At 52.9% G+C, this 18,232-nt stretch overlaps 1 protein-coding gene across 2 annotated transcripts in view; it reads left to right on the forward strand.

Moving 5' to 3' along the window:
* The window catches only part of LOC110499555 (leucine-rich repeat transmembrane protein FLRT3), a 34,974-nt gene extending 22,375 nt beyond the window's left edge, over window positions 1-12,599 (forward strand). For both annotated transcript variants that reach the window (XM_036956358.2, XM_036956359.2), the window contains exons 2-3: window positions 7,018-7,806; window positions 8,975-12,599. In XM_036956358.2, the coding sequence (XP_036812253.1) occupies window positions 9,003-10,967 (1,965 nt within the window). In that variant the 5' untranslated portion in view covers window positions 7,018-7,806; window positions 8,975-9,002 and the 3' untranslated portion in view covers window positions 10,968-12,599. The remainder of the gene's footprint in view (window positions 1-7,017; window positions 7,807-8,974) is intronic.
* Window positions 12,600-18,232: the final 5,633 nt, after the last annotated feature.

Genomic DNA, 18,232 nt, shown 5'->3' on the forward strand with positions numbered 1-18,232 from the left:
CCCGGAGCGGTATACAGCGGTAGACCAGGAGCGGTAGACCCGGAGCGGTATACAGCGGTAGACCCGGAGCGGTAGACAGCGGTAGACCCGGAGCGGTAGACCCGGAGCGGTAGACCCGGAGCGGTAGACAGCGGTAGACCCGGAGCGGTAGAGAGCGGTAGACCCGGAGCGGTAGACAGCGGTAGACCCGGAGCGGTAGACCCGGAGCGGTAGACAGCAGTAGACCAGGAGTGTTAGACAGCTGTAGACCCGGAGCAGTAGACAGCAGTAGACCAGGAGCGGTAGACAGCGGTAGACCCAGAGCGGTAGACCCGGAGCAGTAGACAGCGGTAGACCAGGATCGGTAGACCCGGAGCGGTAGACAGCGGTAGACCCGGAGCAGTAGACAGCGGTAGACCAGGAGCGGTAGACAGCGGTAGACCCGGAGCGGTAGACAGCGGTAGACCAGGAGCGGTAGACAGCGGTAGACCCGGAGCGGTAGACAGTGGTAGACCCGGAGCGGTAGACAGCGGCAGACCCGGAGCGGTAGACCCGGAGCGGTAGACCCGGAGCGGTAGACAGCAGTAGACCAGGAGAATTAGACAGCTGTAGACCCGGAGCAGTAGACAGCAGTAGACCAGGAGCGGTAGACAGCGGTAGACCCGGAGCAGTAGACAGCGGTAGACCAGGATCGGTAGACCCGGAGCGGTAGACAGCGGTAGACCCGGAGCAGTAGACAGCGGTAGACCAGGAGCGGTAGACAGCGGTAGACCCGGAGCGGTAGACAGCGGTAGACCAGGAGCGGTAGACAGCGGTAGACCCGGAGCGGTAGACAGTGGTAGACCCGGAGCGGTAGACAGCGGCAGACCCGGAGCGGTAGACCCGGAGCGGTAGACCCGGAGCGGTAGACCCGGAGCGGTAGACAGCGGTAGACCCGGAGCGGTAGACAGCTGTAGACCCGGAGCGGTAGACCCGGAGCGGTAGACAGCAGTAGACCAGGAGTGTTAGACAGCGGTAGTCCCGGAGCAGTAGACAGCAGTTGACCAGGAGCGGTAGACAGCGGTAGACCCGGAGCATTAGACCCGGAGCAGTAGACCCGGAGCGGTAGACAGCGGTAGACAAGGAGCGGTAGACCCGGAGCGGTATACAGTGGTAGACCCGGAGCGGTAGACAGCGGTAGACCCGGAGCAGTAGACAGCGGTAGACCAGGATCGGTAGACCCGGAGCGGTAGACAGCGGTAGACCCGGAGCAGTAGACAGCGGTAGACCAGGAGCGGTAGACAGCGGTAGACCCGGAGCGGTAGACAGCGGTAGACCAGGAGCGGTAGACAGCGGTAGACCCGGAGCGGTAGACAGTGGTAGACCCGGAGCGGTAGACAGCGGCAGACCCGGAGCGGTAGACCCGGAGCGGTAGACCCGGAGCGGTAGACAGCAGTAGACCAGGAGTGTTAGACAGCTGTAGACCCGGAGCAGTAGACAGCAGTAGACCAGGAGCGGTAGACAGCGGTAGACCCAGAGCGGTAGACCCGGAGCAGTAGACAGCGGTAGACCAGGATCGGTAGACCCGGAGCGGTAGACAGCGGTAGACCCGGAGCAGTAGACAGCGGTAGACCAGGAGCGGTAGACAGCGGTAGACCCGGAGCGGTAGACAGCGGTAGACCAGGAGCGGTAGACAGCGGTAGACCCGGAGCGGTAGACAGTGGTAGACCCGGAGCGGTAGACAGCGGCAGACCCGGAGCGGTAGACCCGGAGCGGTAGACCCGGAGCGGTAGACCCGGAGCGGTAGACAGCGGTAGACCCGGAGCGGTAGACAGCTGTAGACCCGGAGCGGTAGACCCGGAGCGGTAGACAGCAGTAGACCAGGAGTGTTAGACAGCGGTAGTCCCGGAGCAGTAGACAGCAGTTGACCAGGAGCGGTAGACAGCGGTAGACCCAGAGCGGTAGACCCGGAGCGGTAGACATTGGTAGACCAGGAGCGGTAGACAGCGGTAGACCCGGAGCGGTAGACAGCGGTAGACCAGGAGCGGTAGACAGCGGTAGACCCGGAGCGGTAGACAGCGGTAGACCAGGAGCGGTAGACCCGGAGCGGTAGACCCGGAGCGGGAGTCAGCGGTAGACCCGGAGCATTAGACCCGGAGCAGTAGACCCCGGAGCAGTAGACCCGGAGCGGTAGACAGCGGTAGACAAGGAGCGGTAGACCCGGAGCGGTATACAGTGGTAGACCCGGAGCGGTAGACAGCGGTAGACCCGGAGCGGTAGACCCGGAGCGGTAGACAGCGGTAGACCAGGAGCAGTAGACAGCGGTAGACCCGGAGCGGTAGACAGTGGTAGACCCGGAGCGGTAGACAGCGGTAGACCCGGAGCGGTAGACAGCGGTAGACCCGGAGCGGTAGACCCGGAGCGGTAGACAGCAGTAGACCAGGAGTGTTAGACAGCGGTAGTCCCGGAGCAGTAGACAGCAGTTGACCAGGAGCGGTAGACAGCGGTAGACCCAGAGCGGTAGACCCGGAGCGGTAGACAGTGGTAGACCAGGAGCGGTAGACAGCGGTAGACCCGGAGCGGTAGACAGCGGTAGACCAGGAGCGGTAGACAGCGGTAGACCCGGAGCGGTAGACAGCGGTAGACCAGGAGCGGTAGACCCGGAGCGGTGGACCCGGAGCGGTAGACCCGGAGCGGGAGTCAGCGGTAGACCCGGAGCATTAGACCCGGAGCAGTAGACCCGGAGCAATAGACCCGGAGCGGTAGACAGCGGTAGACCAGAAGCAGTAGACCCGGAGCGGTATACAGTGGTAGACCCGGAGCGGTAGACAGCGGTAGACCCGGAGCGGTAGACCCGGAGCGGTAGACCCGGAGCGGTAGACAGCGGTAGACCCGGAGCGGAAGAGAGCGGTAGACCCGGAGCGGTAGACAGCGGTAGACCCGGAGCGGTAGACCCGGAGCGGTAGACAGCAGTAGACCAGGAGTGTTAGACAGCTGTAGACCCGGAGCAGTAGACAGCAGTAGACCAGGAGCGGTAGACAGCGTAGACCCGGAGCGGTAGACAGTGGTAGACCCGGAGCGGTAGACAGCGGTAGACCCGGAGCGGTAGACCCGGAGCGGTAGACAGCGGTAGACCCGGAGCGGTAGACAGCGGTAGACCCGGAGCGGTAGACCCGGAGCGGTAGACAGCAGTAGACCAGGAGTGTTAGACAGCTGTAGACCCGGAGCAGTAGACAGCAGTAGACCAGGAGCGGTAGACAGCGGTAGACCCAGAGCTGTAGACCCGGAGCAGTAGACAGCAGTAGACCAGGAGCGGTAGACAGCGGTAGACCCAGAGCGGTAGACCCGGAGCAGTAGACAGCGGTAGACCAGGAGCGGTAGTCCCGGAGCGGTAGACAGCGGTAGACCCGGAGCAGTAGACAGCGGTAGACCAGGAGCGGTAGACAGCGGTAGACCCGGAGCGGTAGACAGCGGTAGACCAGGAGCGGTAGACAGCGGTAGACCCGGAGCGGTAGACAGTGGTAGACCCGGAGCGGTAGACAGCGGTAGACCCGGAGCGGTAGACCTGGAGCGGTAGACCCGGAGCGGTAGACAGCGGTAGACCCGGAGCGGTAGACCCGGAGCGGTAGACAGCAGTAGACCAGGAGTGTTAGACAGCGGTAGACCCGGAGCAGTAGACAGCAGTTGACCAGGAGCGGTAGACAGCGGTAGACCCAGAGCGGTAGACCCGGAGCGGTAGACAGTGGTAGACCAGGAGCGGTAGACAGCGGTAGACGCGGAGCGGTAGACAGCGGTAGACCCAGAGCGGTAGACAGCGGTAGACCAGGAGCAGTAGACCCGGAGCGGTAGACAGCGGTAGACCCGGAGCAGTAGACCGGGAGCGGTAGACAGCGGTAGACCCGGAGCAGTAGACAGCGGTAGACCAGGAGCGGTAGACAGCGGTAGACCCGGAGCGGTAGACAGCGGTAGACCAGGAGCCGTAGACCCGGAGCGGTAGACAGCTGTAGACCAGGAGCAGTAGACCCGGAGCGGTAGACAGCGGTAGACCCGGAGCAATAGACAGCGGTAGACCAGGAGCGGTAGACCCGGAGCGGTAGACAGCGGTAGACCCGGAGCAGTAGACAGCGGTAGACCAGGAGCGGTAGACAGCGGTAGACCCGGAGCGGTAGACAGCGGTAGACCCGGAGCGGTAGACCCGGAGTGGTAGACAGCGGTAGACCCGGAGCGGTAGACAGTGGTAGACCCGGAGCGGTAGACAGCGGTAGACCCAGAGCGGTAGACCCGGAGCGGTAGACAGCAGTAGACCAGGAGTGTTAGACAGCGGTAGACCCGGAGCAGTAGACAGCAGTTGACCAGGAGCGGTAGACAGCGGTAGACCCAGAGCGGTAGACCCGGAGCGGTAGACAGTGGTAGACCAGGAGCGGTAGACAGCGGTAGACGCGGAGCGGTAGACAGCGGTAGACCCAGAGCGGTAGACAGCGGTAGACCAGGAGCAGTAGACCCGGAGCGGTAGACAGCGGTAGACCCGGAGCAGTAGACCGGGAGCGGTAGACAGCGGTAGACCCGGAGCAGTAGACAGCGGTAGACCAGGAGCGGTAGACAGCGGTAGACCCGGAGCGGTAGACAGCGGTAGACCAGGAGCCGTAGACCCGGAGCGGTAGACAGCTGTAGACCAGGAGCAGTAGACCCGGAGCGGTAGACAGCGGTAGACCCGGAGCAGTAGACAGCGGTAGACCAGGAGCGGTAGACAGCGGTAGACCCGGAGCGGTAGACAGCGGTAGACCCGGAGCGGTAGACCCGGAGTGGTAGACAGCGGTAGACCCGGAGCGGTAGACAGTGGTAGACCCGGAGCGGTAGACAGCGGTAGACCCAGAGCGGTAGACCCGGAGCGGTAGACAGCAGTAGACCAGGAGTGTTAGACAGCGGTAGACCCGGAGCGGTAGACAGCGATAGACCAGGAGCGGTAGACAGCGGTAGACGCAGAGCGGTAGACAGCGGTAGACCCAGAGCGGTAGACAGCGGTAGACCAGGAGCAGTAGACCCGGAGCGGTAGACAGCGGTAGACCAGGAGCAGTAGACCCGGAGCGGTAGACAGCGGTAGACCCGGAGCAGTAGACAGCGGTAGACCAGGAGCGGTAGACAGCGGTAGACCAGGAGCGGTAGACAGCGGTAGACCAGGAGCGGTAGACCCGGAGCGGTAGACAGCAGTAGACCAGGAGCAGTATACCCGGAGCGGTAGACAGCGGTAGACAAGGAGCAGTAGACCCAGAGCGGTAGACAGCGGTAGACCCGGAGCAGAAGACAGCGGTAGACCAGGAGCGGTAGACCCGGAGCGGTAGACAGCGGTAGACCAGGAGCGGTAGACAGCGGTAGACCAGGAGCGGTAGACAGCGGTAGACCCGGAGCGGTAGACAGCGGTAGACCAGGAGCAGTAGACAGCGGTAGACCAGGAGCGATAGACCCGGAGCGGTAGACCAGGAGCGGTAGACCCGGAGCAGTAGACCCGGAGCGGTAGACCCGGAGCGGTAGATAGCGGTAGACCATGAGCAGTAGACCCGGAGCGGTAGACAGCGGTAGACCCGGAGCAGTAGACAGCGGTAGACCCGGAGCGGTAGACCCAGAGCGGTAGACAGCGGTAGACCAGGAGCAGTAGACCCAGAGCAGTAGACCCGGAGCAGTAGACAGCAGTAGACCAGGAGCGGTAGACAGCGGTAGACCCAGAGCGGTAGACCCGGAGCGGTAGACAGCGGTAGACCAGGAGCGGTAGACAGCGGTAGACGCGGAGCGGTAGACAGCGGTAGACCCAGAGCGGTAGACAGCGGTAGACCCGGAGCAGTAGACCCGGAGCGGTAGACAGCGGTAGACCAGGAGCAGTAGACCCGGAGCAGTAGACAGCGGTAGACCCGGAGCAGTAGACAGCTGTAGACCAGGAGCGGTAGACAGCGGTAGACCAGGAGCGGTAGACAGCGGTAGACCAGGAGCGGTAGACCCGGAGCGGTAGACAGCGGTAGACCAGGAGCGGTAGACCCGGAGCGGTAGACAGCGGTAGACCAGGAGCAGTAGACCCGGAGCGGTAGACAGCGGTAGACCAGGAGCAGTAGACCTGGAGCAGTAGACAGCGGTAGACCAGGAGCGGTAGACCCGGTGCGGTAGACAGCGGTAGACCAGGAGCGGTAGACAGCGGTAGACCAGGAGCGGTAGACAGCGGTAGACCCGGAGCGGTAGACAGCGGTAGACCAGGAGCGGTAGACAGCGGTAGACCAGGAGCGATAGACCCGGAGCAGTAGACAGCGGTAGACCAGGAGCGGTAGACCCGGAGCAGTAGACCCGGAGCGGTAGACCCGGAGCGGTAGACAGCGGTAGACCAGGAGCGGTAGACAGCGGTAGACCCGGAGCGGTAGACCCGGAGCGGTAGACAGCGGTAGACCAGGAGCAGTAGACTGCGGTAGACCCGGAGCGGTAGACCCGGAGCGGTAGACAGCGGTAGACCAGGAGCAGTAGACCCGGAGCAGTAGACCCGTAGCAGTAGACCCGGAGCGTGTGTGCTGTTGCTAATTTGTGCTCACAGCTATCAGATTTCTTAAAATGTATCCCAAACAGAGACTACAAATAGAATAAATAGCATCTTCACAACATTTCACCTTGTTAGTGATTTCTGAATCCGCCTTTCATTGACTCTGAATTTCCCTATTGCATTGTCCTCTATAAATATACATTCTAAAGATGCATTGTTTGATGAGAGAGGAAGAATGGAGGGGAAATCAACAGACAGAGGTAGACTGAATGGCACCATGCTGTGTGTCTCTTTGCATAACATCAGCCAGCAAGCCATATGACATCTATTAACCTCCAAGGAGATGTCCCAAATGGCACCTTATTCCCTACCTAGATCCCTATAGGACCTGGTGAGAAGTAGTGCACTATATAGGAAATAGGGTGCCCGAAAGTGATTTCCCTTCATTCCTCATACTTACAGACACTGTCTGAATGAGTCAGATGTTACAGTGACTGCTAATTGGATTTTAAATAACGCCGATTTCTGTCTCTTTGTGGGCACAGGAATTAAAGGAGGCCACAACGTGATCCAGCGAGCAGGGGTCTGACCGTACGGGACCTGCGCCAACCGACGATCCGTCCGTTGTCCCGTCGTCCGAGGAATAGCTGAGGGGACGTACCACTGTTACCAAAGTACTTTGGATTAATGTACGGCACAGGCTCATCGAGGGAGAACGTGATTCTGGGTTTCCTGCAGGGCTGGAGTACATGAGTGAAACAGGCCTGGAGTGAGCCTGTACTATCAGGATTGGTGTTGGTCCACCTTCTGGACCTTCTTTTCATCATGACTGATCAGCTTGACCACAGACCCTGAGGAGAGCCTGTAACTGCCGGAGGATCTTTCCTAAGAGGACGGGGCCTCTATGTAACACAAAGAGATCTAAGTTAAGACGATACAAAAGACTCTACAACTACTACGACTAAAACAGAACAACAACAAAAAAACAAGAAAACTCAGGCTTGCTTTTGAGAGGAAAAGCCTGCAGCTTTGTCTGAGTTTGAGTGGAGATGCTTTTTCCACCACTGACAGTCCTGGCAAAGCCTTTGATGGCTTGAGCATCTGACAAAACAAGAGGCTCAAAAAAACAAGGATCAGTTGAAGTTCAAACACACTGATCCGGGTCACAATATAACCAAGGTTATAACCAAACACCTCTCTCTCTCTCTCTCTTACTACGCAAATAAACTTAAGCTTTCTGAAAAGGACTTAATAGGAAAGATTTCAACGTAAATCTCGATTGGATCTGCTGGATCTGCTTTTTCGGTGGCTGGATATCGATTCTTTTAAATCAGGTATGGCAGCCACAGTATGATTGGATGGTGGCTTTACGCCTCGCTGACCAAACCCAGGTTTCTAATAATAGGTATAATTATGTGTGTGTGTGTGTGTGTGTGTGTGTGTGCGTGTGTGTGTGTGTGTGTGTGTGTGTGTGTGTGTGTGTGTGTGTGTGTGTGTGTGTGTGTGTGTGTGTGTGTGTGTGTGTGTGTGTGTGTGTGTGTGTGTGTGTGTGTGTGTGTGTGTGTGTGTGTGTGCGTTTTCTAATGAGACGTGAGGAGCGGTCAGGACATTAATTTTAATTGATGTCAAGTCTGGCTACCAGTCACAACTCTGACTACCAGTCACAACTCTGACTACCAGTCACAGCTCTGGCTACCAGTCACAGCTCTGGCTACCAGTCACAACTCTGGCTACCAGTCACAACTCTGACTACCAGTCACAGCTCTGGCTACCAGTCACAGCCAAGCACTGAACAGATCAGCCATGTAGGTTGGTGAATGGATGACTGACTGAGTGAAGCTCAGTTTGGTTCACCCTGTTCCACATATGGTAATGAGTCTGCAAATTAGAGAGAGAAAGAGAGAGAGAGAGAGAGAGAGAGAGCAAGAGAGAGCAAGAGAGAAAAATAGAGAGAGAGGATTTCACAACAGTTCATCACAAGGCCTGGCTTTGTTCACGTACACACACAGTCTAGCAGTGATGAAAGGCAGCCTTCAGAAAGATCCAGAAACATGTAAAACAACTAAGGCCAAGCTATTACGTTTCACAAGCTAAAGCCAAAAAGCCAAAGCACAGGGATTCAATTCAGTAGCAGGAACCCACATGCTGTAGGATTTTCTCCAAACAGGAAATGAGGGAAAGGGAAATACATTGTAAATGTATGAAGTCTCTAAAGTCTGAGGGAAATGTACTTTATATGTTCCCTGAAAACAGCCATTAGCACTCAATGCAGTTTTAGCCTTGCAAGATGCTCAAAATTTATTTTCTGTGAATTGTAAAAGTAACTATTTATATACATTTAAGTCAGCATAAGGCCTACATGTCATATCTAATATTGCAAATTAGTGAAGAACAGGCTTGATGCAGGACAATTCAAACAAACAGCATTTATTAGAAACCAGGGGTTTGGCTTCCCTGTAAAAGCCTTGTGCATTAACTTTACCCTTTCTGTCTCCTTCCTAGGGAGAAGACAACACAACCTCAAAACAAGATGGCCGCCCAATGCAAGAACTTCCTGCTCTTCTTGACTAGGGTAGGACTACTTCTGGGTCTGGCTAACCCTCTGGTGACCTCCGCCTCCTGCCCCTCGGCCTGCCGGTGTGATGGGACCTTCATCTACTGTAATGATCGAGGCCTCACCTCTATCCCTACCGGCATTCCGCTAGATGCTACTATTCTCTTCCTCCAAAACAACAGGATCAAGAGCGCCGGCATCCCCACCGATCTGAAGAGGCTAAGCAACGTCGAGAAGATCTATCTGTACTGCAATAATCTGGACGAGTTCCCCCAAAACCTGCCGATCGGGGTCAAAGAACTGCATCTACAGGAGAATAATATCCGCATGATTACGCATGCGTCGCTGGGTCAGATCCCGCTGATCGAGGAGCTACACCTGGATGATAACTCCGTCTCGGCGGTGAGCATCGAGGAAGGAGCGTTCAGGGACAGCAATCACCTGAGACTACTCTTTCTCTCCAGGAACCATCTGAGCACCATCCCGTCCGGCCTTCCGCAGACCATCGAGGAGCTGCGCTTCGACGACAACCGCATCTCGTCAATATCAGAGGCGTCCCTGCAGGACCTGATCAACCTGAAGAGACTCGTCCTGGACGGGAACCTGCTCAACAACCGCGGCATCGGCGAAATGGCTTTCATCAACCTGATTAATCTCACCGAGCTCTCTCTGGTGAGAAACACCCTTACGTCGCCGCCGGCTAACTTACCAGGAACCAGTTTGGAGAAACTGCAGCTCCAAGACAACCACATCAACCGGGTACCGGCCGGAGCTTTTGCTTTCCTCAGGCAGCTGTATCGGTTGGATCTATCAGGCAACAATCTGAGCAGTCTGCCTCACGGAGTGTTCGAAGACCTGGATAACCTCACGCAGCTCCTGCTCCGTAACAACCCGTGGCAGTGCACTTGCCGGATGAAGTGGGTGAGAGACTGGTTAAGGTCGCTGCCGACAAAAGTCAACGTCCGGGGGTTTATGTGCCAGGGACCAGACAAGGTCAAGGGCATGGCTATTAAGGATTTGTCCATGGACTTGTTTGACTGTGGAGGATCGGACTTGGGCAGGGGCCAGGGGGACCCTACCGAGACCAGCACTGTCTCTAACACCTTACTGCCCTCACAACCCCAATGGCCTTCCTTTGTGACCAAAAGACCGGTGGTGAGAATGCCTGACAGGAATAAGAACTACCGAAGTACTACGACACCGTCAGGAAGAAAGATCATCAGGATCAGCGTGAAGTCGAGCAGTGCAGAGACAGTGCACATCTCCTGGAGGGTTTCTGTACCCTTGACTGCCATGAGGCTCAGCTGGTTAAAACTGGGCCACAACCCTTCGTTCGGTTCCATCACGGAGACCATCGTACAGGGCGAGAAGAAGGAGTACCTCCTAACAGCTCTAGAACCGGAATCCTCGTACAGGATATGCATGGTTCCCATGGAGACCAGCAACATTTACTTGACGGACGAGACACCAGTTTGCATAGAGACAGAGACCAGTTCTCTGAAGGCTTACAAACCCACCACCACACTGAACCGCGAGCAGGAAAAGGAGCCTTACAACAATTCCAGTCTGCCTTTAGCCGCGATAATCGGAGGGGCCGTGGCTCTGTTGGCAATATTAATGCTGGCGTTTGTGTGCTGGTACGTGCACAGGAACAGTTCACTGTTTTCCAGGAATTGCACCTACAACAAGGGCCGTCGGAGGAAGGACGATTACGCCGAGGCGGGGACGAAAAAGGATAACTCAATCTTGGAGATACGAGAGGCCTCTTTTCAGATGATCCCCATACACCCCGTGCCCGTGTCCAAAGAGGAGTTTGTGATACATACGATTTTCCCTCCGAACGGATTGAGTCTGTACAAGAGCCCACACAGCGAGACCAGTATTAGCAACAGAAGCTACAGAGACAGCGGAATACCTGATTCAGACCACTCCCATTCATGATATTGATGACGCGGGAACATTTTGTTATAAATGAGTGCGTTCGTTGATGACATGAAACTAAAGTGGCTAAAAAACTTTGTTATAAAACACTGGATCTACAAGACTGAGTGGGGAAGCAATGTTCTTCTGTACATTTGCTCATATAATTTATATTTAAGGACATTTTATGACAAAGAGGAGAAGAAATGTGGTTCACAGATAGTAGGGCCATCACTGAGCCGCAGGTCAGTGTATGTTGTAACTAAAACTGCAATTCTATATTTTAGGGGTTGGTAGTAATTTGTATTTTTTTTTTTTTTGGGGGGGGGTGGGGCTTACGGTTACCCTAACAACCAACTATAAAAAAACAAACTCTGTTCTACTGAGATATAAAGACTTGTCAACTGTGAAAGTGGGTTTTCATTGCTGTGTTGAACAATCAGACTTTAGAGTACCTTGTAGAATAAAGCACAGGTCTTTACACTCGTTTTGTGGCTGTTCGGTTAAAATCCAAAAAAAAAGCAAAAAAAAAATAAAAATGAAATGATCAAAACTAGGACCCAGCTGATTAACTGAGAAGAACCAGGGAGACAGCGGGCACTCGTTCTCTGAGGAGAGACAAGCAGAGAGCAGTCTCCTACATGTATCTGACTATCTCTGGAACCATGACTAGATATGTCCTGTTTTACTGCTGTTCATTTAGTTCCTCTGTTTGGAAAAAAACACAGAAACACGAGAGATCGAACAGACACCCAGGCGGGCACGGCTCCTGTGTGTGTGTGTGTGTGTGTGTTTGTTTGTGTGTGTGTGAGCGTGTGTTTGCGTGCGTTTGTGTGAGTGTGTATGTGCGTGTGTGTGTGTGTGTGTGTGTGTGTGCGTGTGTGTGTGTGTGTGTGTGTGTGTGTGTGCGTGTATGTGCGTGTGTGTGTGTGTGTTTGTGTGTGTGTGTGTGTGTGTGTGTGTGTGCGTGTATGTGCGTGTGTGTGTGTGTGTGTGTGTGTGTGTCAGGCCACAGCACAGGGCAGATGAAGCACACAGACCTTTAGGGCCATTACCCAGAATGGGATTAACCCATGCAGGGTGGCCAAGCTGACAACAGAGATGACATAAAGAACACCAACTAAATCTATTTGTTCTAGCCAACACAAAGGCTAAACTACAATGGATGGCATTCTCCAGTCCCTTGTACCATATGTCATCCAAAAGTTACCCTCAAACATAGCTTAGATTCACACCGGTCTGTTAAAAAAAAGGTTCGATAAATAAACAACACATTGGCTTTCATTTTGAATACAAACTGAGCATCACCTATTTCCTTGTTTATGATTAGTCCCCTCCCCCCCAGATTGACTACTTCTATGTTGCCACAATTTCAAAGTTTAATTGTTCTTTATGAAGTTAGAATTTGTTCTTTACAAAGTGAATTGCTCTTTACAAAGTTGCTCAGGGATTCTTGAAACAAAATTGTCCTGTCTTTCGAGAATCCCTGAACTGAAAACCAAAGTGCTATTGAATGCCCTTTGGCCAGTCGTGTATGTGCCTTGATCCAATGCTTATTGTATTTAGCTTTCTAAGAAATCACTGACTTTTTTGTCATTCACACTTGAATATGAGAAAATATTGCAGAATAAAAATGGATAAAAATATCAAAGACTCGCTCTTACCTGAAACACAAGACATTTCAAAATCACAATTTCGGCCCCATTCTCAATTTGAATTCAAAACAAAATGTGTGAGGACACAGCTTAGTCGAGGTAATTGAAGTAATATGTACATGTAGGTAGGGGTGAAGTGACTATGCATAGATAATTAACAGAGAGTAGCAGCAGTGTAAAAACAAAGGTGGGAGGGGCGGTGTCAATGCAAATAGTCCAGGTAGCCATTTGATTAGCTGTTCAGCAGTCTTATGGAGTCTTGGGGGTAGAAGCTGTTATTAAGAAGCCTCTTGGACCTAGACTTGGCGCTCCGGCACCACTTGCCGTGCGGTAGCAGAGAGAACAGTCTATGACTGGGGTGGCTGGAGTCTTTGGCAATTTTTAGGGCCTTCCTCTGACACCGCCTGGTATATAGGTCCTGGATGGCAGGAAGCTTGTCCCCAGTGATGTACTGGGCCGTACTCACTACCCTCTGTAGTGCTTTGCGGTCATAGGCCGAGCAGTTGCCATACTAGGCAGTGATGCAACCAGTCACGATGCTCTTGACGGTGCAGATGTAGAACCTTTTGAGGATCGGAGGACCCATGCCAAATCTTTTCAGTCTCCTGAGGAGGAATAGGCGTTGTCGTGCCGTCTTCACAGCTGTCTTGGTGTGTTTGGACCATGTTAGTTTGTTGGTGATGTGGACACCAAGGAACTTGAAACTCCCAACCTGTTCCACAACAGCCCTGCCGATGTGAATGGGGGCGTGGCTCGGTGCTCCTTTTCCTGTAGTCCACAATCATCTCCTTTGTCTTGTTTACATTGAGGGAGAGGTTGTTGTCCTGGCAGTGTGGGTCTCTGACCTCCCTATAGGCTGTCTCATCGTTGTCGGTGATCAGGTCTACCACTCTTGTGTCATCTGCAAACTTAATGATGGTGTTGGAGTCGTGCCTGGCCATGCAGTCATGTGTGAACAGGGAGTACAGGAGGGGACTGAGCACGCACCCCTGAGGGGCCCCCGTGTTGAGGATCAGCATGGCAGATGTGTTGTTACCTACCCTCACCACCTTTGGGCATCCCGTCAGGAAGTCCAGGATCCAGTTGCAGAGGGAGGTGTTTAGTCCAAGGGTCCTCAGCTTAGTGATGAGCTTTGAGGGCACTATGGTGTTGAACGCTGAGCTGTAGTCAACGAATAGAATTGTCGCATAGGTGTTCCGTTTGTCCAGGTGGGAAAGGGCAGTGTGTAATGCAATTGAGATTGAGTCATTTGTGGATCTTTTGGGGCGGTATGCAAATTGTAGTGGGTCTACGGTTTCTGGGATGATGGTGTTGATGTGAGCCATCACCAGCCTTTCAATGCACGTCATGGCTAGAGATGTGAGTGCTACGTGTCGGTAGTCATTTAGGCAGGTTACCTTGGTGTTCTTGGACACAGGCACTATGGTGTTCTTCTTAAAACATGTTATTACAGACTCGGACAGGGAGAGGTTGAACATGTCATTGAAGACACTTGCCAGTTGGTCAGCGCATGCTCGGAGTACACATCCTGGTAAGCCGTCTGGCCCTGCAGCCTTGTGAATGTTGACCTGTTTTTAAAGGTCTTACTCACATCGGCTGTGGGAAGCGTGATCACACAGTCGTCTGGAACAGCTGGTGCTCATCTGCTTGAGGCTGGGTTTGGACGTATGTGTGGAGAAGCCACAGTGTGTTGTGTAGTGACTGAAGCTACACTCCCTCTGTACGGTGTCACTTCATTAGATTAAACACACACACACACACACACACACACACTGTGAGCCTGGGAGGCTGATCAACCCCCAGAGAGAGCCCAGATCTCACCACATCATTTGGATATAAATCACACACTGTGGCTTCTCCACACATACCACCAAACCCAGCCTCAAGCAGATGAGCACCAGCTGTTCCGGACGACTGTGTGATCACGCTTGGGACCACCGTACAGAGGTAGGGTAGCTTCAGTCACTACACACCACAGGGCTGAGCCACCGTACAGAGGTAGGGTAGCTTCAGTCACTACACACCACAGGGCTGAGCCACCGTACAGAGGTAGGGTAGCTTCAGTCACTACACACCACAGGGCTGAGCCACCGTACAGAGGTAGGGTAGCTTCAGTCACTACACACCACAGGGCTGAGCCACCGTACAGAGGTAGGGTAGCTTCAGTCACTACACACCACAGGTCTGAGCCACCGTACAGAGGTAGGGTAGCTTCAGTCACTACACACCACAGGGCTGAGCCACCGTACAGAGGTAGGGTAGCTTCAGTCACTACACACCACAGGGCTGAGCCACCGTACAGAGGTAGGGTAGCTTCAGTCACTACACACCACAGGGCTGAGCCACCGTACAGAGGTAGGGTAGCTTCAGTCACTACACACCACAGGGCTGAGCCACCGTACAGAGGTAGGGTAGCTTCAGTCACTACACACCACAGGGCTGAGCCACCGTACAGAGGTAGGGTAGCTTCAGTCACTACACACCACAGGGCTGAGCCACCGTACAGAGGTAGGGTAGCTTCAGTCACTACACACCACAGGGCTGAGCCACCGTACAGAGGTAGGGTAGCTTCAGTCATTACACACCACAGGGCTGAGCCACCGTACAGAGGTAGGGTAGCTTCAGTCACTACACACCACAGGGCTGAGCCACCGTACAGAGGTAGGGTAGCTTCAGTCACTACACACCACAGGTCTGAGCCACCGTACAGAGATAGGGTAGCTTCAGTCACTACACACCACAGGTCTGAGCCACCGTACAGAAGTAGGGTAGCTTCAGTCACTACACACCACAGGGCTGAGCCACAGTACAGAGGTAGGGTAGCTTCAGTCACTACACACCACAGGGCTGAGCCACCGTACAGAGGTAGGGTAGCTTCAGTCACTACACACCACAGGGCTGAGCCACCGTACAGAGGTAGGGTAGCTTCAGTCACTACACACCACAGGGTGAGGTGGACGTGACTTGCTATATTAAGCAGGCAGACAGGCATCGAGGCATTCAGTTACTGTTCCATTGAATGTTAGAATGGTCAAAACGAGTGACCTTCAGTCACTTTGAGCGTGGTGTGACCGTAGGTGCCAGGCGTACAGTCAGCGGCAGTCCTGTGGGGGGAAAACAGCTCGACAATGAGAGGTCGAACGGTGGTGTGATCGTAGGTGCCAGGCGTACAGTCAGCGGCAGTCCTGTGGGGGGAAAACAGCTCGACAATGAGAGGTCGAACGGTGGTGTGATCGTAGGTGCCAGGCGTACAGTCAGCGGCAGTCCTGTGGGGGGAAAACAGCTCGACGATGAGAGGTCGAACGATGGTGTGCAGAACGGCATCTCGGGGGAACACATCGTTGTTCTCTGTAGCAGACGACCACACCGGGTTCTACTCCCATCAGCTAAAAACAAGAAGAAGAACCGGCTCCAGTGGGCACGCCATCACCAACACCGGACAACTGAGGAGTGGAAAAACATTGCCTGGTCCGAAAAAATATCCCGGGTTCCTGTTGCGCCATGCTGATGGTAGTCAAGATTGGGCGTAAGAAGCATGGGTCCTGGTTTCAACGGTACAGGCATGTGTCGGTGGTATAATAATGTGGGGGATGTTTGCCTGGCACACAGTAGTTCATTTGATACCAACTGAGCAACGTTTACATGCCCCGACGAATTCAGGCTATTCTGGAGGCAAAGGAGGGTCCAACCCGGGAAAACTAATAAACTGGCCACTGAGTGGATATGAAACACTCATATACTAAAATATATGTACAGACACATCTACATAGTAATCCATAGGTGCATTCATAAACACAACCATGTAGTCTTAACACACCCATGTAGACTTAACACCCATGTAGTCTTAACACCAATGTAGTCTTAACACACCCATGTAGTCTTAACACCCATGCAGTCTTAACACACCCATGCAGTCTTAACACACCCATGTAGTCTTAACACCAATGGAGTCTTAACACACCCATGTAGTCTTAACACCAATGTAGTCTTAACACACCCATGCAGTCTTAACACACCCATGTAGTCTTAACACACCCATGTTGTCTTAACACACCCATGCAGTCTTAACACACCCATGCAGTCTTAACACACCCATGTAGACTTAACACACCCATGCAGTCTTAACACACCCATGTAGTCTTAATACCAATGTAGTCTTAACACACCCATGTAGTCTTAACACCCATGTAGTCTTAACACACCCATGTAGTCTTAACACACCCATGCAGTCTTAACGCACCCATGTAGACCTAACACACCCATGTAGTCTTAACACCCATGTAGTCTTAACACCCATGTAGTCTTAACACACCCATTTAGACTTAACACACCCATGTAGTCTTAACAACCATGTAGTCTTAACACACTCTAGGCTCTAATTGGAGCTAGGGCAGCCGCTAGAAGCTGCAGAAGTGATCCAAACCTTAAGTGTACAATCACCCTGTGGCCCCTACACTACTTTTATCAGATTAACTGGAAATCAAATCAAATCAAATTGATTTATATAGCCCTTCCTACATCAGCTGATATCTCAAAGTGCTGTACAGATACCCAGACTAAAACCCCAAACAGCAAGCAATGCAGGTGTTGAAGCACGTTGGCTAGGTAAAACTCCCTAGAAAGGCCAAAACCTAGGAAGAAACCTAGAGAGGAACCAGGATATGAGGGGTGGATGGAAAAAAGCTGTCCTTGAAACAGTCTTGATATGTTCGTCAAAAGAGAGATCAGGGTCCAGAGTAACTAACTGAAGTTTAGTGCTAAAGTAGAGCATTGCAGTAGTCTAACCTAGAAGTAACAAAAGCATGGATTGATTTTTCTGCATCATTTTTGGACAGAAAGTTTCTGATTTTTGAAAAGTTACGTATGAAAAAAGCTGTCCTTGAAATGGTCTTGATATGTTCTTCAAAAGAGAGAGCAGGGTCCAGAGTAACGCCGAGGTCCTTCACAGTTTTATTTGAGACGACTGTACAACCATTAAGATTAATTGTCAGATTCAACAGAAGATCTCTTTGTTTCTTGGGACCTAGAACAAGCATCTCTGTTTTGTCTGAGTTTAAAAGTAGAAAGTTTGCAGCCATCCACTTCCTTATGTCTGAAACACAGGCTTCTAGCGAGGGAATTTTGGGGCTTCACCATGTTTCATTGAAATGTACAGCTGTGTGTCATCCGCATAGCAGTGAAAGTTAACATTATGTTTTCGAATGACATCCCCAAGAAGTAAAATACATAGTGAAAACAATAGTGGTCCTAAAACGGAACCTTGAGGAACACTGAAATTTACAGGTTGATTTGTCAGAGGACAAACCATTCACAGAGACAAACTGATATTTTTCCGACAGATAAGATCTAATCCAGGCCAGAACTTGTCCGTGTAGACTAATTTGGGTTTCCAATCTCTCAAAAAGAATGTGGTGATTGATGGTATCAAAAGCAGCACTAAGGTCTAGGAGCATGAGGACAGATGCAGAGCCTTGGTCTGACGCCATTAAAGGGTAATTTACCACCTTCACAAGTGCAGTAAACAGTAGCTATAAAAAGTGATTGAGTAGGCTGCATAGATTTCATGACTAGAAGCTCAAAAGACGAAAACGTCATTTTTTTTGCGTAAATTGACATTTGCTATCGTAAATG

Source organism: Oncorhynchus mykiss, chromosome 20, assembly GCF_057628025.1.
Source record: "Oncorhynchus mykiss isolate SJ-2025 chromosome 20, ASM5762802v1, whole genome shotgun sequence".
Lineage (NCBI taxonomy): Eukaryota > Metazoa > Chordata > Actinopteri > Salmoniformes > Salmonidae > Oncorhynchus > Oncorhynchus mykiss.